The sequence below is a fragment of the Orycteropus afer genome, unplaced genomic scaffold (assembly GCF_000298275.1).
Source record: "Orycteropus afer afer isolate SDZICR_OR568_19922 unplaced genomic scaffold, OryAfe1.0 scaffold00044, whole genome shotgun sequence".
Lineage (NCBI taxonomy): Eukaryota > Metazoa > Chordata > Mammalia > Tubulidentata > Orycteropodidae > Orycteropus > Orycteropus afer.
In genome coordinates, this window is record NW_006921631.1 from 6,216,842 (window position 1) to 6,235,730 (window position 18,889).

The 18,889-nt window shown below is 44.1% G+C and overlaps 1 protein-coding gene across 1 annotated transcript in view; it reads right to left on the minus strand.

Moving 5' to 3' along the window:
* Positions 1–18,889, minus strand: part of RCSD1 (RCSD domain containing 1) — a 102,123-nt gene that overhangs the window by 22,313 nt on the left and 60,921 nt on the right. The window contains exon 2 of the mRNA XM_042780529.1: positions 121–222. Coding sequence (XP_042636463.1) covers positions 121–222 — 102 coding nt within the window. The remainder of the gene's footprint in view (positions 1–120; positions 223–18,889) is intronic.

Consider the following 18,889-nt stretch of genomic DNA (forward strand, 5'->3'; position numbering starts at 1 on the left):
GCTTCTCTTCCTAATTTGGCAATTATCAAGTTTCCTCCTTTCTCTCCTCAGGCCTGACCCAGATTTCCCCTTCCTCCAGCCACCCACCCAGAAGAGGGGTTCCAGGGCCCCCTGACTCACCTCCTTGGCTGCAGCTGCCTGCTCCCTAAACCTCCCCGCCAGCTGAGCCACTGATGGTGGTGCGGAGTTGTCCACATTGGCATTGGTCTCTGCGGGTCTTTCCTGGCAAACCAAGGAGGAGAAAGAAGCAAAGTTAATCAACAAATGTGTCCTCCGAGTCTGGATGTTTTAAGTATCGGGTATTGGGTGCCATGCAAGGCACTTATGTGGCCACCAACAAGAATGATGTGACAATGAGGTATTTCAATAGCATTTTGCAACTGGCTCCTGCATTAAAGGATATATGTGTATATATATATATATATATATATACATAACTCACTGCTGTTGAGTTGGATCCGACTCATAGTGACCCCTCCTTGGGTTTCCGAGGGAGTATCACTATGGAAGTAGATTGCCAACCTTCTTTCTGAGGAGTGGCTGGTGGGTTTGAACTGCCAGCCTTCTGGTAAGCAGTCAAGTGCCTTAGGCACTATACCACCAGAGTGTATGTATGTATGTATGTATGTGTATATATATATATATGTATGTGTGTGTATGTATGTGTATATATATATATATATATATATATATATATATATGACTTCAGCCAGTCACATTTAGTGACTATTTCTAGTAAGCTTGACCCTGAGCATGGCAGTGGGTGTCTGCAGAGGAATAAAACTTGGTCCTGTTCTGGAGGAGTGCCAGAGATCTGGATGCCATACAAGCCCCTGAGTTCCTTAGTCCTCAGAGACCCCACCTGAAAAGAGATATCTTGGAGACAGGGTAGGAGTCACTTTCTTTTGTTCAGATGAGGCTTTGAAAAATGGGGGCTGGTAAAATGCATCTGGAGAGGCCTTTCAATTGTATGAGGTGGGATGATCAAGTGGCCTTTATTGAACTTTCAACATGTTCTATGTATGTGTCTTGTCTCCTACTTAACTGAGTGCCTCAGGAGAAGATGCATTCAGTAAATATTTGTCAAATAAATAAATAAATAATAGAGGGGCGGTAGCATAGTGGAAAAGAGCCAGACTTCAACCACTAACTTGCTCCAAGTTCAAAATCTTCAGAAAATTACTTAACATTTCTGCATCTTGACAGGGCTAACAGTAGCACATCACTCAAAAGGTTGTCATGTAGATTAAATAATTTACTGCATTTAGTAAACCTGGTGCACTATAGGGAGCTCTGGTGGCATAAAGCCTAAGGAATTTGACTGCTAACCAGAAGGTTGGCAGTTCAAACCCACCAGCTACTCCTTGGAAGGAAGATTGAGCAATCTACTTCTGTAGAGATACCACCTCGGAAAGCCAAGGAGGGGTCGCTATGAGTTGAAGAGATTCAACGGCAGTGAGTTGGTGGTTTTTTTTGTGCACTGTAAGCATTTTATAAGTGTTGTTATTAATACTAGATGGGGCTTTCTGATGACTTAACCTAAACCCAATCAAATTGAGTCAATTCCAACTCACAGCAACCCTATAGGACAGAGATCTTTATAGACACAGACTGAGTCATCTTTCTCCCATGGGTTTAAACTACCAACCTTTTGGTTAGCAGCCCAGTGTTTTAACCACTGTGCCACCAGAGCTACTCTGATGGCTTAGGTTAATTATTTGCCTATTTCCATAGAATCCACACTGAGAAAGGTGGGCCACATTTCCCTTCTAGTCCTTTTTTGCTGAAAGACAAATGTGAAAGTTAGGTCTGTCCCACCTGATGTCCATGCCCCTGCTCTGCCTCCAATTCAGGCCATCGGTTCACTGTGACCAGTGTGGAGAGGAGGTATTGCCAGGCTCCATGGACACTCCCATGTGCTATTTGTCACCAAGCTTCAGAGGACGGCTCAGAAAGGGTTGGACACGGCCCTCTCAATTCTTGTTACACATGGTGACCTACATAATCACCTGGTTTTAATTTTTTTTTTTTTTTTAATGTCCAGTCCCGGAGATGTTAGCTATTTGTTTTTTGTCACCATGATGAGGGCATTTCTTACACAGACTGCAATATCCCTCTACCACTTCCCCTTCTCATGTCTACTCTGAAACTGGGAGGATTTGGGCAGCAGTTTGCTTGAGAGAGGGTCTATCTCTGCCTTTCCATGGGGCTCTTGGCTACAAACACAAGACATGAGATCCCTACACATCACTCTCCCTCTCCCTCTCCCTCTCTCTCTCTCTCTCTGTGTTCCTAGGCCCTCTTCATTGTGCTAAAAGTATCTCCAAGTTTTCTTATTTATCTGCTCCCTCTGCAATAAATGTCATTGGTTCCCCTTGGAGCAGGGGAGCGGCAGACACCCTCTGCCTCTGCCCATGAAGTTAATTAACGGAAGCAAAGCTTTATGAAGAAGGCTTTTTTAGAGATAAGGAAGAATTGATGGGGCCATGGACTACAAATGGGATCTGGGAACAGGCTGTTCTTGAAGGAGAGACAAGTCCCTCTTTCCTATTTCCTGCTGTAATTCAGTTCCATCACCTTTCCTAGCTTAACCACCAAATGTTGATTTCACACAAAGATGTAAAAGGATTCACCTCTACTCAAAATGCCAGCTTTCCCCACCACGCTGGGGGAAAGCCAGGGAGTCAGATGCCCTATCCTGATTAAGTAGCATCTGACCCTAGGCAGAACTCCCAGCATTCACACCGCTTTGACTTTCACATTTGCCACATTAAGAGTGATCAAAGATGAACACCTTGTCCTTGTAGAAAAAGGGGGAGACTTTAGGGATGGTGTGGATTAATTGAGCCGCCTTTGGCAGACACTGAGCTGATCGGTTTGTCCATCTGTCTAACTTCCTGCCCACATAACGGATCTGCCTGTCTATCCATTGCTATTTATTGCTCGGATCTTGCTGACAGCGCGCTTTACCTTGGCTTCAAAGGCGCCAATCACTGGTCATGTAGAAAGTTACATTCCAGTTAAAAATAGAGCTGTACAGGAATCAAAAACTCCTCCCTGACTTCCCTGTCTCAAAACTGGGCTTGGCAAGAGCCTCAGGAGAGAGAGAGAACTGTGAGGCTTCTGGAAGCATTTAGGGCTTAAAAGCTGGGTTGAAGGAGAGATTACAATACGCCTGAGTATGTTTTCCTGGAGCCCAGTGAATGAGTTTTCTGTAGAACATCTAAGGACTCCAGAGTTTGTTTAAGCCTGGCAAACTCACTTGCCACCAGCCTTTCTCCAGACATTTCTCATCCTGTGTTGTGAAGGACTGACTATAATTATCACCTTTTACCAGTTGGGCACACTGAAGCCCAGCGAAGGCAAGTAACTTAGCCAGAGTCACACAGCAGAAGTAGATCAGGGGCTAATCTGCAAAACACTTGATTCCAACTCCTGATAATCCAGCAATGGACATCAATTCAATACCATAACGTGTGGAAATGTTTTGAAAACTATATGGTGCTATATAAATATTGAAATGATTATTAGCCATTGGGTTGCACAGGTACAGTGGAAGAAGCATGGTCATCGGGATGAACAGTGGCCAGGGGTTCAGCCTGTTTGAGGCTTTGCTTTACAGTTCCCAATTTCTGCTTTACAGTTCTCCTGGACCAGCACGTACAACTACCAAGCTCCTCCAGAGGGTTCAAGATGGTGCCACCTCAGACCCAGGCCAGTGATACACATGGACCCTTCCTCAGCAGCTCTTTCTTGGCCCTGAGGCTGCCTTGGTAAGGCCATGTTCCCTCCTTGACTGTGTTCTTAATTCTGAGAAGGACTTTAATATCCCCAACTACTCCCAGACATTCCTGGGACCCCTCAATCTTCCTGGAACCAAATGTTCTCTCTTGCCACTGCAGATCTCCATGAGGTTCTTAGCATAGAACTTGCCATCAAAGAGGTAGATGGTAAAAGGTGCTCATCTAAGGGTGGGTTCTTCCCTCTTCATCCAATGTTGTCTGCCATTGTCAGGGCCTGGGAACCCGCTCCCAAGCTCACTGGCACCTTTAACTCATCCTTCACATCACACCCAATTACAGGGCCCTTCTCAGCCTGCACCCAGTCTGGGTCCCAGTCACAGCTTTGACCTCAGCTTTCTTCCTGGTCTAATCTCCTAGTCTTCAATCTGGTTTCTGGACTCATCTGTCTTTGGGTCCTTCTTAGTTCACACTTCTCTTTACAGATCAGGTTGCAGACCTCTCCTCCATCTTCCTGGGTCCAGATCTTGCTTACCAAGCCCCCTCTGTCCTAGCCTGGCTCTGCTAGCCAGCTTTGGAAACCACTCCTGTGGTTTGACTTTGCCGAGGCCAGAAGAAAATCACGTCTGGTGTTTATTTTCCATTTCTATGGGACTTTCTTCTGGGAACTGAGGAGCCCCTATGTCTGGACAGCATGGAACTTCTCCCACATGGTTGCCATGCTGAGTAAATACAATTTGGATACTGCCCGCTATCCACATAGTGGACCCTTTGTGTACAGGCCAGATTGGGCTCTACCTACCTCCCTGGCTCTGCCTCTGTTTTGCCATTCTGCTCCTTGGTGTCTAACAGTCTCTGGGCCATGTGTGGTTTAGGGAAACAAGGCACCAGGGAAGCTTCCTGGTCTATGGCTTGGGAGAAATGTAAGGTCTGTGCCTGGGGGCTGAGAAACCCTTGTTCTGGGTTAAAAGGAATGTCCTTTGCTTACCAAGGAGTCCTGGATGTGCAGTTAACATGCTTGTCTGCTAACTGAAAGGTTGGAGGTTGGAGTCAACCCAGAAGTGCATTAGAAGAAAGGATGGGTGAACTAGTTCTCAAAAATCAACTACTGAAAACCCTATGACACGCAGTTCTATTCTGACACACACAGAGTTGATTCAAAGTTGACTTGACATTCACCAGAAACAGGCAAGAGAATCCACAGCCTCAAAGGTATATAAGACTTGCTTGCTGTTTTGCTCTCCAGTGCTCTGGTAGCGTGGTGCCTAAGGCATTTGACTGCTAACCAGAAGGCTGGTGGTTCAAACCCACCAGCCACTCCTCAGAAGGAAGGTTGGACAATCTACTTCCGTAGTTATACTACCTCACCCAAGGAGGGGTCTCTATGAGTTGGGTCCAACTTGACAGCATATAATAACAAAAGCTATGATGGAACCTAATATAGTTATGCAAGGTACTCATACCCTTCAAATATCACCATGCTTAGACCATAATTTCAAAAGGATAAATAGATGCTGAGAGGATTATAGAGTCTTCCTTTACACACTTCCTTTATCCCTGGCTCTTCAGCCCATTCCAGGGTTTAATCATCATCATCCTGGGATGATGGAAAAAGCACAGATGAAGTACATCCATTTGATCAATTGATCAATCTCTCTACCTATTTACCTACCTACCTGCGTACCTACCTGTTATGGGTTTAATTGTGTATCCAAAAGAGATATACTGGAATCTTTACTCTTGGCACCTGTGAATGTGACTTTGTTTGGATGTAAAATCTTAGAAGTTGCTATTAGTTAGGTTAACATGTGGTCATAGAGAAGTATGGTGGGTAAGTCCTAATCCAATATGACTGGTGCCCTTATAAAAAGAGAAAAGACATAGAGGGAAGGGAACTAACCATGTGAAGACAGAGGCAGAGATTGGAGTGATGCATTTACAAGCCAAGAAATGCCAAGAATTACCAATAACCAGCAGAAACTGGAAGAGGCAAGGGAAGACTTTCTCTAGAGTCTTCAAAGAGAATATGACCCTGCTGACACCTTAATTTCACACTTCTTGACCCTAGAACTGTGAAAGAACAAATTTCTGTGGTTGTAAGCCATCCAGCTTGTGGTACTTTGTTATGGAGGCCCTAGGAAATGAATACACTACCCACCTATAGGACCTATGTGGGAAGCATTGTTCTTGTAGCAACTGATATGTTTTCTATAATTCTTACAACACCCTTCTAGCTGAGGAAACTGAAGCCCACAGAGGCTAAGTAACTTGCTATTCAAGTAAGTGCCAACACCATCTACAATTTTCTAGATTCCAAAGCTCTAGCTCTTTCCAGACCAACACACTACACTAACTCTACTTGCAGCTTTGTGGGGAAAGTTATTTTATGCAGTCTCTCACATTTACTGTTTTAGGGCCTAAGAAGGTAACAGTGAAAGAGCCAAGTCCTTGTCCTTAAGGAGTAGTTATTCCAGCAAGCGGAGTAGGCCATAAACATACACCAACAAGAGATTTGTTCAGTAATAAGAAAAAAGATAAGGTGGATACTTTATCTTTGGTGGTGTGGAAAGACACCTCTAGGGAGAAGTCATCTGGGTTGAATGTCAGCTGGGGAAAAGTGTTCTGAGCAGAAGATACAGAGAAGAACAGAGAAGTGTGGCGAGGACACATTGTACCCAGGAGAGAGAGAGGGGAATGAATGATAAAGAGAAAGAGGTGGTCTGGGGCCAAGCACAGGGGGCCTCTTGGACCATAGCAAGCACTTTGTGTTTTATTCTGGGTGAAGAGGATGTCATTCAAGGGTTTTAAGTAAGGAGAAGTGTGATCTGAGTTATGAGCACATCAGGAGGCTGTTCTATAGAAGAGGAAGAAGAGTGAAAACAGGAAGGCCAGAGGGAAGGTTCTATCAGGGGTCCAGCTGAGGGGTGATAGCGGTATGGACAAGATGATGGCAGGAAGATGGAAGGAAGGGTGAGGACTTGGAGGTAGGACTCATAGGCATTAGATTTGGTATGTACAGGAAATTTTATGACTCCTGGATTTTTTACTTGGACAACTGGATATGTGGGGTATATGTTCTTGGTTTGGGGAAGGTTGTTGGGGAGAGAGATTTGGTGGGGATAGGTGGAAAATGAATAGTTCTTTCTTGGTCATGAAAGTTTGAAATATCTATTAGACATTCAAGTAGAGATGTAGTTGTTGTTATTCTTGTTATATTCCATCGAGTCAGACCAGACTCATAGCGACCCCTCCTTGGGTTTCTGAGGCAGTATCACTACGGATTGCCCAACCTTCCTTCCGAGGAGGAGCTGGTGGGTTTGAACCACCAGCCTCCGGTTAGCAGTCAAGTGCCTTAGGTACTATGCTACCAAAGCTCCTAGAAGTGTAGTAGGAGTTGAATATACACTCAAATCTGGAGTTCAGAGGACAGGTCTAGTCTGGAAACAAAATTTTGAGAGTCACTAGTTAGAGATGGTATTTGAAGTTCCAAAAACCAAAACCAAACTCACTGCCATCAAGTTGGATCCGAGTCATAGTGACCCCTCCCTGGGTTTCTGGGGCAGTATCTCTACGGAAGTAGATTGCCCAACCTTCCTTCCAAGGAGTGGCTGGTGGGTTTGAACCACCAGCCTTCTGGTTAATAGTCAAATGCCTCAGGCACCACACTACCGGATAAAGCCGGAGAAGTACAGAACAAGGAAGAGAAGAGGCACAAAGACTATACTCTGGGGTGTCTCCTTGTCACCACTGAGCTGATTTTCATTCAGAAACATGACAGGGCTGCTCTTATTATTCCAATGGGGATCCTCAAAGACATTTTGGCCAGATTACAGATGGGATGGGTTAGGACCAGATTTCTTTGGCTTAGGTGATAGAGGGTAAGAAATTCTGGAATCCATTAGAAAGAAAAATATCTTGTCCACCATCTATGCTATTGGATTATTTATTCACTGAACACTTCTTGAACATCTATGGACAGAATGCATTGGAATAACAGTAATGGCTCTCAAAGAGTGAACAGTAAGGCAAAGGAATGTTGTTTTTAGGTGCACTTGGGTCATCGATTTCGACTTAGAGTGACCCCATGTGCCAGAGTAGAACTGTCCCAATGCCCCATCGGGTATTCTTGGTTGTAATCTTTATGGAAGCAGATCACCAAGTCTTTATCCCACAGAGCTCTGGGTGGGTTCAAACCACCAACCTTTAGGTTTGCAGCCCAATACTTAAAACATTTGTATCTCCAGGGCTCCTTAAGGTAAATGAATAGAAACAGGTATATGTGAACAACGAACAGATGTTTCACACAAGAACCAAAAAAGCCCCCAAATACTCACTACCTACTGACTTGTAAGCTTTCAAGATCTGAAAATGGCAGTTCCTCGGCCTCTGCAATTCTTTCCCAGGAAAAAACCCAGTTAAGGTACTCCACTCACACTGATGTGAGGGTTTTGTGCCCCTTTTTGGGACCTCCAAGGACTTTCCATTTTCTCTCAAGCTTTGGTGCTTCAGGACAGTGGCCCTGATAGGGTTTAGCGCCCACAGACAGTGGAACACAGTCCTGACTGCTTCAGGGTTTCTTAAAATCAGTGTAACCTAAACTCTCAGGTGGCCTTGAAGGTCCTCCAGGTGGAGGTCAGCAGGGCCAGTGATGTTGGCACAGACAGAATTAATGTTGGGAGAATTCTTAAGTAGCAGTAAGGGGCAACTGGGATATGGGAAGGAGTTGTTAATTCTGGATATCAGCAGTGATTTGACCTTATCAATATAATTTGGGAGATAACGTGTATGAAATTTCTCTATAAAGCCTGTTGACTATTTGTGGTAGTTAAGGTTGTGTGTCAACTTGGCTAGGCTTGGTTTTGAGTGGCTGGACAGCTGGATGTAGTTATTCCCCATGATGAGACTGATAATCAACTCCTTGGTAGAATCTACTAGAGCAGATGAGTAGATGCCTTAGGGATATGGTTTGCTTCCAGTACATAAGAAGAAGCTTTGAGAGAGATTTCTTGAGCTTTTTGGAACACTTGGACCTTGCATGTAGCCAAGTCTTCATCTCAATGACCTCCCATGTTGTCTGCCAATCTTGCGACTGTTAATGGACTTGAATTAGTGCCCTGCCATATTGTTTGATGATCTTGAGACTGTGCCATTTCACTTGTCGACCTTGGGTTTGTCAGCGTCAGCATCCAGCAGCTGCCTGAGCTAAGAGATGCCTCCAGCTTCAGTGGCCAAGGAGCAAGAGGCAAAGCCCAAGGTTCAGGGGCTTTCACCCAGCCCCTAGAGCTGGCACTTTGAACTCAGACTTCTAGCCTCCTAAACGGTAAGAAATAAATCTCTGTTTGTTAAAGACATCCATTTGTGGTATTTCTGTTAAAGTGGCACTGTTGTTGTTGTTGTTATGTGCTGTCGAGTCGGAACTGACTCATAGCAACCCCTCCTTGGATTTCCGAAGCAGTATCATTATGGAAGTAGATTCCTCCATCTTCCTTCTGAGGAGTGGCTGGTGGGTTTGAACCGTCAGCCTTGTGGTTAGCAGTCAAGTGCCTTAGCCACTATGCTACCAGAGCTCCCAAAGTGGCACTAGAGGACCAAAACACTATTGTATAAGGAAAGAATTATCTTGAGTCTCTGGTAGAGTTGGAAATGCATTGAGATAATATGATTTAAAGGGAAAGAGCAACAAATTCAGAGTCAGATCTGAGATTCAGTCTCGCCTCTCATATATACTGGCTGTGGAATGTTCTGAGTCTCAATTTCTTGATTTGAAAAGTGAAGTCATTAACATCCATCAGCTTTGGCTCCAACTCAATATGCAAACACATATCCCACCTGATCAATTATTAGACTGGAACCATGATACCTGGATAATCCTAGCAACATTAATGCTCCAGATGTTCCAGTTCCTGTGACTATGGCCATAACGCCTAAACAAATAGATATCTATAATTTGGGAAGCTGGAACTTTATAGCATGCTCCCAAATGTTGATAAATGTGACATACTGAACAGATGGTAATAATGCTGAATTTTCCCTTCAAGTCCATATTAAATCAATTAACACTCTGAATATTACTAATGGAGAAAAAAAAAGCATACTATCCCCAGTCCACACAGGAATAATAAAAAATATTACTGAAATGTATTATCTAACCAAGCCAAGTATTTCTCTAATTGATGTAAAATCAACCCTGGAAAAAGATGATCAGGTGAGCAATCATTCGAAGCAGGAAATGACATATATACAAATCATGATCCAAAAGGCTAATAAAGAACCAAACCAAAAAACAAATTCACTGCCATTGAGTCATTTCTGACTTGTACCAACCCTCATTTTATTTCCAAGGGAGTAAATCTTTACAGAAGTATATTGGCCTATCTTCTTTCTGCAAAGCGGTTGGTGAATTTGAACCACCCACCTTCTGGTTAGCAATCAAATCCCTTAGGCACTGAGCCAGTAAAACTCCTTTAATAAAGAATAGAAGGTCAAATTTCCAAAAGTAATGACTAATTTAAACACAGCATTCGCAGCATCTGCACATGCCTTAGAACATGCTACTAATGCTTGCACCCCCATAAATATAATAATAGTTTACCTCAACAAAGAATTATCAGGGAAGTTTGTGTGGATGGTTAAATAAGTTAAGCTTTTTGAATTTGGGAAACTTGATTGTAACCCTTGTAAAAGAAGCTTTTGTTTTTACTATACCAATTATATTGGGACTATTTCTGTTAACATTTGCTTTAAAATGTAGTATGCTAAGATTTGCAATCTTAAATGTACTTTGAGATCAAGGAGTGGATTGTTCTGTATGTTTCTGTAATGATCTCAAATCCCATAGGTATAAGTCATTATTGTGCTTTCAAAATACATATGTATGAGCACTCCTAAGATGAATTAGAAATAGAAATATGTTTAACTTTGTGAGACTGTAACACTATAAGTCACTTCAAAATCAAACTAAACTCACTGCCGTTGAGTCAGATGCAACTCATAGCACCCCCTCCTTGGGTTTCCAAGGGGATATCACTACAGAAGTAGTTTGCCCAACCTTCCTTCCGCAGAGTGGCTAGTGATTTTGAACTGCCAGCCTTCTGGTTAGTAGTCAAATGCCTTAGGCACTACACCACCAGAGCTCCTAGTAACATTTAAAACAAAAAATCCACTGCCATGGAGTCGATTCTGACTCATAGTGACCACCATTGGTTTCCAAGGCTGTTATTCTTTATGGAAGTAGGTTACCCCATCTTCCTTCTGCGGAGCAGTTGGTGGGTTTGAACCACCAGTCTTCTGGTTAGCAATCAAATGCCTTAGGCACTGTGCCACCAGAGCTCCTTAGTAACTTTAAGTCATACGAAAATTATTTTTAAAATTTCTGAACTTAGAGATAGAAATACAGAGAGATGCAAAATATGTAAAGAACGTAAACAGCCTATAAATTCACTTTTACCCAGCAAGCTGTGACACAAAAAAATATAAAGAACCTCCCTAATCTCTTGAAGAGGCGCTCTGGTAGCATAGTGCCTAAGGCACTTGATTGCTAACCAGATGGCTGGCAGTTCAAACCCACCAGCCACTCCTTGGAAGGAAGGTTGGGCAATCTACTTCCGTAGTGATACCACCTCGGAAACCCAAGGAGGGGTCGCTATGAGTTGGGTCTGACTCGATGGCACATAACAACAACAATCTCTTGAAGAGAAGATACATCCCTCAGCTACTCTCTAACTCTGGAGAAAAGACATAACACACAGTCATACCGGCCCTTGTTGTATGGACCCAAGGTGACAACTTCATATATCAACCTTAAACTTCTGTTCATTCACTGAGAGAAAGCAGAGATGGAACTGAGATTCTGTCCACCTCTGCTGCCCTTGGACCCTAGGTGCATGCAACTTTCATTGAGTTCCTGCCATGGTTAAACCTTCCTCCTGAGACCTTGTTAAAGGTACAAGCCTGCAGACTGAACATTTGAACTCTAACCACTGAAAGAACATTGTAATTGTTCATTCTGATTTTCGGGTTCTGAATTAATATTGTGAAGTCTTACTTGTGTGCCTTACCATAACTACCTTGCAATAAAATAAACAAGTTTATACATGACAAACCTGAGTATCCCTCTATTAATTTTTTAAGATAAAATCCCCCACAAAAAATGTATAGTATAGGAGTGGTAAGAAGTGCCATGAATGAAGTGAAACAGGCTAACTTGATAGAGAAAGAGTAAGACAGAGGTATTGGGTGCTGCTTCTGCAAGAGAGGAGGAGTTGAGGGTGCTCTGACGGGAAGAAGAACACGAGGAGAACCTGACCTGCTCAGAGGTATCTCAGAGGGCGTCCAGGAGGAAATGCCAGCCTGGCCAACCTCGAGGGGTGGATAGAGGGGGTCATTGTCCTGCTGAGGGAGCTGCATGTGTGAAGTGTGAAAGGATAGAGGGAGCCTTGAGGAACTACAAGAAGTCTCTAAGACAGTGCAAGGTATTCAGACTCAGAGTGGAAACCAGACAGGAAACCAGAGGCCACAGTGTAAAGGGCCTTTTAAGTCAGGACTCTATTCTAAGGGCCACGCAAAGTCACTGGAAGGTTTTAAGCAAAAGAGTGACCCAATCAGGTTCATTTTTGCAAGGTCCCTCTGGTGGTAGTGGAGGAAATGGACAGCAGAATTGGTGGTGGGGTGAGTCATAAGCAAGGGAGACCAGCTGGGAGCCCACAGCCATTCTTAAAAACAAAACAAAAAAAATGAGCAAATTTACAATGACACTGCCTCCCACAGATGGGGGGGATCCTGGACTTGAAAGACCCTTCTAATGGTCTAAGCTTCTTGTTGGGTCTGGACTGCTGGGGGTGAGGAGCTGCGTTTGGGAAGAATGAAGGTGGAGGAGAGCATGAAGGGTCGGGGGAGGCCAGACCCTGAGAAACGGGCAATGGCTGGGTGAAGTGGAAGAAAGAAACTTCTGGTGATGGGGGAAAGAGCCCTGGTGGAGCGGTGCCTAAGGCTTATACCACCAGCCACTCCATGGAAGGAAGATGGGCGATCTACTTCTGTAAATGTTTACTGCCTTGGAAACCCAATGGCGATCACTGAGTGGGAATCAGCTCAGTGGCAATGAGTTTGGGTTTTTGGTTTTGTTGATGTGTGGGGCAGGGAGCAAAAAGATTGTGAAGATCAGGAATCTCTCCAGCTTGATTTTAAATAGTTTCTTATGGTGTCAGTGTGACCCCTTTCTGTGATCCACACAGCTTCAGTATAAGTTCTACTGCAAGTGAGCCTTTCATTTGTAGCTGTTTTTATAAGGGGTAGTGTAAGAATCAAGGGGGAAGTGTCCCACATTTAGAGAGGAAAAGGGATAGCACCAAGATGCAGAGTTTATTGATTCACCCATTCAGTAGATATTACTGAGTGCCTATTACAGTGGAGTCTTTGAGTGGTGCAAATGGTTAAAGCTCTTGGCTGCTAACCTCAGGGTTTGAGGTTGGAGTCCACCTGGAGGCACCTTGGAAAACCAGGCATCTACTTCCAAAAAATCAGTCATGGAAAACCCTATGGAACACAGTTCTACTCTGATAGACATGGGGTTGCCACAGATCATAATTGACTGCACAGCAACTAGTTTTACTATATGCTAACATTAGGCTAGGCTCCAGGGACACCGGGTGAGCAAAGCAGATGGGCTCCCGTTCTTGTGATGAAGCCTAATCAGCTTATGGGAGAATGGAGAACAAGGAGGCAGATGCAGAAAACCAGGACCAAAGGTGACCAAGAGCATATAAACCCCTAAAGGTCCTCCTAGGAATGAGTAGGTATCTTTAAAGTTCTGGTGGCATAGTGGTTAAGGCATTGTGCTGCTAAACAAAAAATCAGCAATTTGAACCCACCAGCTGCAGAGAGAAAGATGTGGCAGTCTGGCCCTGTAAAGATTACAGCCTTGGAAACCCTATGGGGGCAGTTCTACTCTGTCCTATAGGGTCTCTATGAGTTGGAATTGACTCAATGGCAGTGGGTTTTAAATGTAGCTTTAGATTTAGGATTAGAGCAAATATTTTACAGATCTTGGGAGTCTGGGAGACTAGAGAGGATGATGGTGGCCTGAACCACAGTAGGTAGTTAGATAGGGTATAAAGGCAATTTAGGAGGAAGGACTGGCCAGAACTGGTGAATGACTGGGTAGATGCTGGGAAGAGTCCAAATACTGCCCAGATTTCTGTTTCTGGCCACTGGGTGAGCAGAAGAGGGAGAGAGGGCACCTTGGGGAAGAAAGGAGGGAGGCCTTCAGCTGGGAGTTAAGATGGCAAGCCAAAGGAAGATTACTAGAAAAGCTGAGTGGACAGAGAGTAGAGGGTTCAGGATAGACCCTGAAGCACTTTGCTTGGGAATTTTACAGTCAGACGCACCTAGAGTTGAATCTTGGCTCCCATTACAAGGTGACAGCAGAGGTTGGAGATAGGCAGGGTGAGAGAAGGCTGCAAAGGAGATGAAGAGAGTGTCAGCAAGCTCTTAGTCCAGGCTGAGATTTACTCCGCCAGCATTTTTCTCTTCTCCCTTCTACTGGTTGCCAGCAGAGGGTGTGCAGACCCAAAGGAGCAGATGAAATCCAACCTTGTCAGTCTGGCAGCCTCTGAACAGCTCTGATTCTTTTTTTTTTTTAGGGGAGAAGGGAAGAGTGTGAATGAAGTGCCCCTTCATAGCTGGCCCAGGCGATTGATATGGGTGCACTTACCTATGCCAACACACACATTTACAATTTGTTGCTGTTCAAGAGAAGCCTGGAAACTCCTTATGGGCTACTCTCATGTTGGTTAGTCCAATAAACTTAGTTTCTACTGAGAGCTCTGCAGAAACCGAGGGGTGGCTTGGTTCTGAGGCGTTTCCTCACAAGTCCTGGGGTATGCTGCAGCCCCCTTGGAGGGCGTACATAAGCACCTCTTATTAAAGGCCATGCCTGCTTCCCCAGTGGGAATCAGGTGACAGTGTGTGTGTCCTGGGGTCTGGGATATTTATCCTTCAGGCTGTAGCAGGAAGCTAAGGCATACCTTCTAAGATTAGAACTAGTTGCCCAAGGATCAGGCCTGCCTCCCAGTCAGCTGCAGCCTCTCCAGTTACAGTCTCTCCCCTCCCCCACCGTTCCTAGTCTCTGGGAGAGGGCGGTTCTGAAGCTGGATACCCTGCGGGTAGGGTCCTTGTGGACAGGGTCCTGTGCTGTACTATCTGGTCCCTGCCCTTGAGAGCCTCACAATTTAGGTGAGGGCACTGGAGTGTGAAGGGGAAGATATAAACCAAGACAATTTTTACATATGATTTATGAACTCAGGTCATACACAGATGAAATAAGTGATAATAATTCCAATAACTATGATGTTCTGAGCACCCACCATTTGCCAAGCCCTCTACATGTATTATCTAATTTATGTATGTAACATGACACTATGATAGAGTCATTTTTTTAGCTCTGCTTGACTGAAGAACTGAGGCACAGTTACATTAAGTCACACAGATAGTGAGTGGCAGAGGGAATACTCTCTGGACTCACGCTAGGGTATTCGGTCAGAGCTCTCAGTGGTACACAGGGGACATTGGTGGCTCAGTAGTAGAATGCTCACCTTTCATGTGGGAGATGAAGGTTTGATTCCCAGCCAATGTACCTCACTGACTTCATAGTCACCACTCAACTGTCAGTGGGGGCTCATGTGTTGTTGCTATGATGCTGAACAGATTTGAGCGGAGCACCCAAACTAAGATGGGCTAGGAAGAAAGGCCTGGTAATCTACTTCTGAAAATAAGCTGATGAAAACTCTATGGGGACAGTGTTCCAATCCACCATGATTGGATGGTATAGGCAGGGCAGTGTTTCATTCTGTTGTGCATGCATGGAGTTGCCATGAGTTGGAAGCCAACTTGACAATGGCAGCTAACAATAACAACAACCTGCCTTACAAATGAATAGTTTTGTGTAAACTGAAGAGAAGAGATGAGGCCATGTTAAAGACCAGGGGAAGCCCTGACTCTGCTGTATGATTTCTGAGGGTCCCTGTGTTCCTCCCATTATCACAGGCTCATAGCTGGCCTGGAAGGGACAGGCCAGGGAGATCTGAGCATGCCCAGTGCCCAGACAGGTGCTTGTGCTATGGAGGCCAGCAGGCCTTGGCTCTTGTTTTCAAGGTGATGGCAGAGCAGGAAACTAGGAAGAAAAGAACATTTTCCACAGCAATCAATACACGCACAGATTGATTTTATGAAACGTGACCACTTGATCATGTTGCCAATTATCATTTGTCCATTATTTCTTGAAAATTCCAAATACAAAGCCCTGTAATCCATAAAGCAAAGTGTTTAAAAAATTTTGAAGTCCCAGAGTCAACAGATTATCAACGAATGTATAGAAGTTTTTGCATCTGCACCATTCACTGACTTGATCCTTGATTGTACTTAAGAATTAATGCATCTTCCCTCACAGGGTGATGAGGACATGTCTATTTTGGGAGCAGAAGAAGAAAAATAACTGGATTCAGAATAATATCAGAAAAACATAAACTAACGTTTTTATAAGATATTGAACTCGCAAACCTATTTAACTACATTTGCAAAACTACACAAAACTCTTGGAAGAAACTATGGGAACCTAGCTGTCTAGAGATCACAGTTTGTGATGTAGGGGTTAAGTCATTTGGCTGCTAATCAAAAGGTTGGTGGTTCAAATCCACCAACCCTTCTGCGAAAGAAAGATGGGGCAGTCTACTTCTGTAAAGATTTACAGCCTTGGAAAGCCAGTGGGGGTCACTATGAGCTGGAATTGACTTCATGGCAGTGAGCTTTTAGTTTTTAAAACTTCATAAAGAGCTCTGGTGATGTAGTGGTTAGGGCATTTGCCTACTAATGAAAAGGTTGGTGGTTTGAACCCACTAGCCACTCTGCAGAAGAAAGATGAAGCAGTCTGCTTCCGTAGAGATTTATAGCCTGGGAGACCCAATAGGGTTTTGAGTTTTGAGAACCTTCTTTCAGGAGTCCTGATGACACAGTAGTTAAGTGCTCACCTGATAACTAAAAGGTTGGCAGTTCAAACCCATCCAGTGACTCTACAGGAGAAAGACTTAGCCAAGAAAGACTAACAGCCAAAAAAAAAAAAAAAACCCACTGTGGAGCAGTTCTACTCTGTCACATGGGGTCACTATGAGTCAGAATCAACTTGATGGAATCTAACAACAACAAAAAGCTTCCTTCAAGCACAGTTCTGTCCTAGTCACTTGTAGTAAACCCTCTCTAGAGCTCCCCTGGCCCACGACCCACCTACCCCCAGTCCGGCAGAACTGGTTGTTCCCTCTTTTTGTTTTACCACACCTTGGACATATTGATTGACGAATTCATTCATTCATCCCTCCTGTATTCCAGGCCCTGTGCCAAGTGCTCGGGGTTTAGCAATGGGCAAAATGCCAGAGGTCATTGCATAATAAAGGTTACAGTCTAGTGGGGGCGACATATATTCAGTAACTATCATCATTTTAACTCCAATGTATTGTTTATTAGGATAAAAAATGCTACAGAGGGCAAGGACTAGGAGAGCAAATGACAGGGGACCTGACTCAATGATGTGCCATTTAAATTAAGATCTGCACGTAGAATGATCCAGGCAAAGTGTGTGTGTGTGTGTGTGTGTGCATGTGTCGTAGACTAGTAGCCAGCAGCTTTCCAAGTAAAGCGTATGATGAGTGCATACAAAATCTCCACGGGAGAAAGCAGCAGGAGGTATAGGAGGAACTGAAAGGAGGCCTGTGTGACTGGAACTCACAGCGTTTCTTGCAGGGTGATATCCTTCCACCATAAGCTCTAAACACAAGGACTGTGTGTTACTCATAACCCCCTGCCTAGCTCACTGTCTGATCCATAGTGGGTGCTCAATAAATGCATGTAAATAAATGAATGATGGTGCAGAAAACCAACACCATTATTAGGGCAGATGTGTGAGACCTTGGTAAATATAGATCAGGACATTGAGGAGAAAATGGAAACAAGGTGTCAGCCAGCACTGGTGTAACAAGCTTGAATATTTTCATTAAGGTTCACTGTCTTGGCCAAGGTCATTGGAACAGTAACTAAACTAGTTGCTGGTGAATTGCTTCCAACTCATGGCAGCCCCACACATGTCAGAATAGCACTGTGCTTCATAGGGTTTTCAATGGCTGATTTTTCTGAAGTAGATCACCAGACCTTTCTTCCAAGGGACATCTGGGTGGATTCCAACTTCCAACCTTTCAGTTAGCAGTTAAGTGTGTTAAGTTTGTACCACCCAGGGATTCCTGAAATAGTAACCAGAAGGCAAAAATGAGACCTCCCCTCTGCCTAATTCATGACTTAACAATCTGAGCCTTCTATCTCTACTTGGAGCCCAGAAATCCGTTATAATTTCAATTCCTGATCCCTAGGTATCTGTCTTCTCCTGTTTCAATAGTTCAATCTACCCCAGACCATGACATAACTAGAAAATATATACATGTCCTATTTCATTATCAAGAGTGAATCTTTCTATGGTCCTGGGATACATTCTGGGCCTGTAATAAAACTCACTCCCAGGGGCTGGCTCTCAGCTCCATAATAAACAAGATGTACACACAGATCACTCAACCCAGGGTGAGGTACCCACATACTCTATGAAAATGCATCCCTTGAAGCAATCGACCACAGGCCACCAGACAGGCAACATTTGCATGGAGGAAACTCAGGACAAACAGGAGTGTATAACTATGAAGGGCACAGGGGGAGAGAGGTGGTTAATGGGCAGGGAGGGGAAGAGACTGGGTTAGGGTTGGGAATGGTAAATGAGGAGTGAAACTAAGTGAATACATCGTGTTGAAAGTAAAACAAACTCTTAAAACAAAAAATTTAAAAAAAAAAAAGAGTGAATCTTTCTGTGGTTGCTTGATATATCTAGACCTATTTCATCAAGAAGCAAAGGGAGGCATGTGTTTAGCATTCCTGTAACAAGGCAGGATGGTGTCTGTCCCAGGATATGAAGGCCTCATCTCAGCAGCTGTCCTCAGTGCCACAGGGAGGCTCCCTGCCTCTGGGTCCCTTTATAGATTTCTTTGCTATTCAGGCATGCTCATAGCAGGATCCCATAATCTCTAGTATAACAAAAGGGTCCCATCCAAAGCACACAGGTCCTT